Source organism: Limulus polyphemus, unplaced genomic scaffold (assembly GCF_000517525.1).
Source record: "Limulus polyphemus unplaced genomic scaffold, Limulus_polyphemus-2.1.2 Scaffold832, whole genome shotgun sequence".
Lineage (NCBI taxonomy): Eukaryota > Metazoa > Arthropoda > Merostomata > Xiphosura > Limulidae > Limulus > Limulus polyphemus.
In genome coordinates this window covers 24,278-29,015 of record NW_013666442.1, presented here as the reverse complement: position 1 = coordinate 29,015, position 4,738 = coordinate 24,278, and the positions used below count along the sequence as shown (strand labels likewise).

At 29.3% G+C, this 4,738-nt stretch overlaps 1 protein-coding gene across 5 annotated transcripts in view; it reads right to left on the bottom strand.

The window, feature by feature from the left end:
- The window catches only part of LOC106460767 (regulator of nonsense transcripts 1-like), a 107,572-nt gene that overhangs the window by 93,300 nt on the left and 9,534 nt on the right, over positions 1-4,738 (bottom strand). For all 5 annotated transcript variants that reach the window (XM_013920502.2, XM_022387547.1, XM_022387548.1 and 2 more), the window contains one exon: positions 3,473-3,612. In XM_013920502.2, the coding sequence (XP_013775956.1) occupies positions 3,473-3,612 (140 nt within the window). The remainder of the gene's footprint in view (positions 1-3,472; positions 3,613-4,738) is intronic.

The following is a 4,738-nucleotide window of genomic DNA, read 5'->3' as shown; positions in this document are numbered from 1 at the left end:
GGCTTTCTAACTATGCAACAAGAGCCGTTACAAATTCATCCAAGCTAGTTGTTAACTTTCCCACAGAAACAAATCTTGCGCTGTGAGTGAAATGGACAATATTCTGTTCAGAACACAATGTTATACAATACGTCATCTGATAGATGAAAACTTTGACTTTCTATCAGTTATAGGTAATATATAATGAAACGTAAGAGAGAACTATCAATGAACTGTAAATAAGAGGATGTGACAAGTGAGTGTGGCAGGAGATTTTTTATTCTGTAACCAAACAAAATTGAAGACTATAAAAATTATGGTTTGTATGAGCAATATCATTTTAGAGTAAATTATGCTTAATTTAGTACTTTTCCAAGGGGTGGTGGATAAAATAAGGATGATGACATGCTATGAAAAATGTGTCATGTGGGTCACACTAGTGGAAATTTAGGATTTTTTAATAATGCCTTGTAGAATGAAAACTTAAAATGTGTACACTATTAAAATATGGATAATTAGCTAAGATTTTATGCTATTCTAGTTGGTATAACATAAATAAAAGGTGGTTTAATAAAATTTTGAATATAAGACACTAAAACCATGTGTCATGTACACTAATGGATACCTGGGGCAATAGGGTTAATCTGTAGTATAGCTTAAACTGAGCTCTTTCTAATGACTATATAAACTTGTGTCAACTAACTAAATGCACGATTCTAAGAAACCCAAACTTCTGGGTCCCATATGCATGAGAATTTGTTGGGATTTAAGAGATTTAGCCCACTAGGGTCCCAAATACACACTGCTGAATGAACTTTGTACTACAACAAGCTAAACACTATACAGTTTGCACACAGTTGTCTAGCTTCTAACAGGTTTTGTCAATGACAATATATTGCACAAAAATAAAGTCATGTGAAAGCACCACAAGATTAACTCTTTCACCTTGGGCAGGTCAAAGTGTGCATGTCACAGACTTTCAAAAAGTTAAATTCAAACTTTAATTTAACTACTTTATTATCAATGTATATGAATAAACTAGCATCAGAACATAGATAATAAATTATAATTTAATATTATTTAAATTTTAAGTTCTTAATTGTATAAGGAAATATTTTTTAATTCTCATGAGAACTTTAATTTTTTACCACCCCTCTGAGAAGTACAAATTTAATGTACATTACTCATTATAATGTTTTCATCATTCAAGCAAAGCATAATTTACATAGCCTTCAATCTTATTTATTTACAGAGCAATAACAGAAAATCAGACCCCCTCTTGCCATGCCCATCTGTCAAATCCTCTCTTTCAGAACTTCCCAATAGTTCTCGCTGACATTTAAAACTATGTTATTTATAACCAACAGAAAGCCAAAGTTTTTCTGTAACAAATGGCATATTATATTATATTGTTGTCTGTACAGAGAATTGTCTATTTTCCTTCCAGTTCAAATTTTATTCCCATGGGAAACATATAGACGAGCTTAGCTGAATTTTTAATGGCTTTTGTTGCACAATTAGAAAGCCAGAAATATTGTGATAGTTATGGAACATTTTCCTTTTTGCATGTTATTATTCTGTATTCTTTGGTACATTAATTAATTAAACAGAAATTATTTAACGCAGTAGTATAATTTGTATAAAAAAGTATGGTTAAGTCTCATTGACAGTCAAGAGAAAAAGAAAAAAAATGACCCAGTTAAATACTTTATTTCTTGTTTTTCATGTGTATTCTGTGTTTATTATTATAAAAGTAAAATGTAAAAATTGAAAACTTTTTAATTTAGCTAAAGTAAAATGCATAATTGTTTTTATGAGGTTTGTTCAAGATTAGTCTGCGAATTATGTAATTCAGTTGTGGGTTTCTGTTACAACTTGCAGTCATTACAAAAAGGAAATGGAGAAATTTATAATTATTTACTAATTTTTATGGTGGTCATGAAGTTGGTCAAATCCATTAACCTCATATCGAGTTAGAGTAAAGAAAATATCAGATTAAATGCAATGTTTTTCTGAAAAAACAACAAAAAACATTTAATATTTATTTATGAAGTTTTAGGGCTTATGTTAATATTATTTGAAAATTTTCAGATGAAGTATTTTTAATCTTATCATAAAAATTACTTTGCAGTCATAAAGGGAAACAAAATGCAGTGTAAACTGTAAATAAAGTTTTTCATTGAACATTAACATGCCCTTTTTGAGTTGCAGAAGGTAAACATGTAGTAGTTTTTCATTGACAGTGAAATGCATTTTTTTTTTTTTAGTTTATTAAATTATACCTATGGGACCTAAAAAATCTCACTGACAAAAAAGTTGATTCTGGGACACTAGTGAGAACCCTGTACATGTACATTGTAGATCTCAAGGTGAAGTATAGAAGGTGGGCATGGCAACCATCAAGGGTTGAAAATCTCTTTCTCTTTATCAGTGAATACAGTTGTAGGTCTTTAAATCTCATGTGTCAATTAGGTCAAACACACGTAGTTAGTGTGTAGAAATGCCTATATATTGCCAACTCATGTGATTAAGAACAAAATGCTGCTAAAGTTGAGATTTTTCAAAGTGCATGGATCACATGACAATAAAACTGCAGTTGAAATATTTTTTTGAAAGGTATCCTTTGAAACAAAGTAATTAATAATTGGATAACATAAAAATTCAAATTATAACAAACCTTATAATGATACTTTCAATGATATATATTGATAGTAAAGTTGTTTAATTCAATTTTGAATGTAACACAGTACTATAAGCAGAAAGGAATTTATAAATCGCACCAGGGGCTATAGGGTTAAAAGGGAACAAAAGAACAGATTACACTGGCAGTGATGCATAAATTTTCTTTCATTATTTATTTTGATTTTTACAGGACACTACTTTAAAGGGGAAAAGAAAGTTACAGTTATACCATTTATTAGAAAAAAAATTGATATTCATATATATATGAAATAATCATTTCAGTTATCTGACAAAAATTAAATGGTTTGACTGGTGTTTTTTCCATGAAATAAGAGTTCACAACAACATAAACTGAGATATGTTGATATCATTAGTTAATTTTCAATTTATGTAACATCTGCTAATTAATTCAGTGATTTTTCAGATAACCTTCACTATAAAGTACATTTTACAATGAGCTATACAATAAGCCCCTAAAAATGTATGTTTTAGGAGGCCAGCATGAGCCCTGGTTCAGATTGAGAAGCTTATATAATTATTTTAAGGCTCTTATGCCATAGTTAGAAAGCCATTCAAATAATAATAGTTATAGGACATCTTGTGTGTAATCATTCTGTGTTCTTAGGTGCATTATTTAAGTTAATAAAAATTTAGTCTACTAGTACCATCAGTAGAAAAAATTAGGCTTAAACTTCATTAGCAACCATTAGCAAGATAAATAACAAGAGGCCAAAGGTAAGTACTATATTTCTTATTTTCATGTATATTTTTTATTTATTGCTCCAGAAGTCACTAAAGTGAATCTTCTTACTTGCAAGCATGATCAGGTAAATCTTTTGCATAGTACTGATCTTCTTCGTCTTCTTCAAATGTCAATTCACCAAAACCTTGAGTGGCAGTAGCAACATCTCTCGCCAATCCATTCTGAAGAGGAACTTCTGGGCCGTTAAGCTACAAAAATAAAAATAATAATTCCAACAAATCCTGTACTACAGAATCAGTCAACATTCAGTAGCAGATGTTAAGACCTGCATGCACATTAAAATCTGTAATTAAAATTTGCATATGTACTTAGAAGTAACTATGAAGGACATTACCATAACTTTGTATGAAAGAAAACACTTTTAGCATTTAAATAACATAAGCAAAATAACTAAAATATATAAAGTAAAACTGCATTAGGTTAGATAATGAAAAATAAATAAATCTCCTCATGCATTACACTGAGCTGTGTGTTCAAAGAGTGATTTACAATTTGTTTGGCAAGTTTATTAGTTAGACAAGATTCATGGGCAGTAAAATTATTATTAGCCTTTGAGGAGATAAACAAGGAAATAATTTTGGGTACATATGGCTAATTGAACTAATCAAGTACTTTGTTACATATGTGATGGAAATATATTCAAAATTAAAATGCAACTTTGACTAACTAAACACAAGTCTTACATTATATTTTTATTAGCTGATCAGTTAAGTTTGTTGAATAGTATAACATTAATTTTTTATTCGTTAGGCTTATTAACCTTATGTGGCACAACCTTCTACAAAGTGCCATTCAACTATTTATTTTGTCCTGCATTGCTGATTTAGTGACAATTCATGGCAGAGTAGAGTAAATACCAGAACTTCTAATAAAATATAATTAAAATCTATTTTCACCACTAAATTTGACTTGAAATTTACTTTTTAAATTATATCATTTATTTTGTAACAGGAGCCCCCTTAAATGCTCAATTCACTATGTTACATTTAAAATTTTATTAAACACCTTTAATATCAATGTATGTGAATGAAATTAATATTATAATGTATATTATGATTTGAAGTTTTATTTTATCTAAGTTTTAAGTCCTTTATTTCAAAATAAATCTGTAAAAACTACTTAAAACTTCAGATGCAGTGTCACATGACCAATGAGCTCTGAAAATTCTCTACTTTGGCTCTCTGTATCTTCAATAATACAATGGTAGTTGAGTATAGGTACTTCTAGACAATAAGATGCTTACATATCATTTTTTGACTCGTTCATGACAAAGTTCTCTGAATGAATACTGTGGAAACAAGTAATAACTTTTTT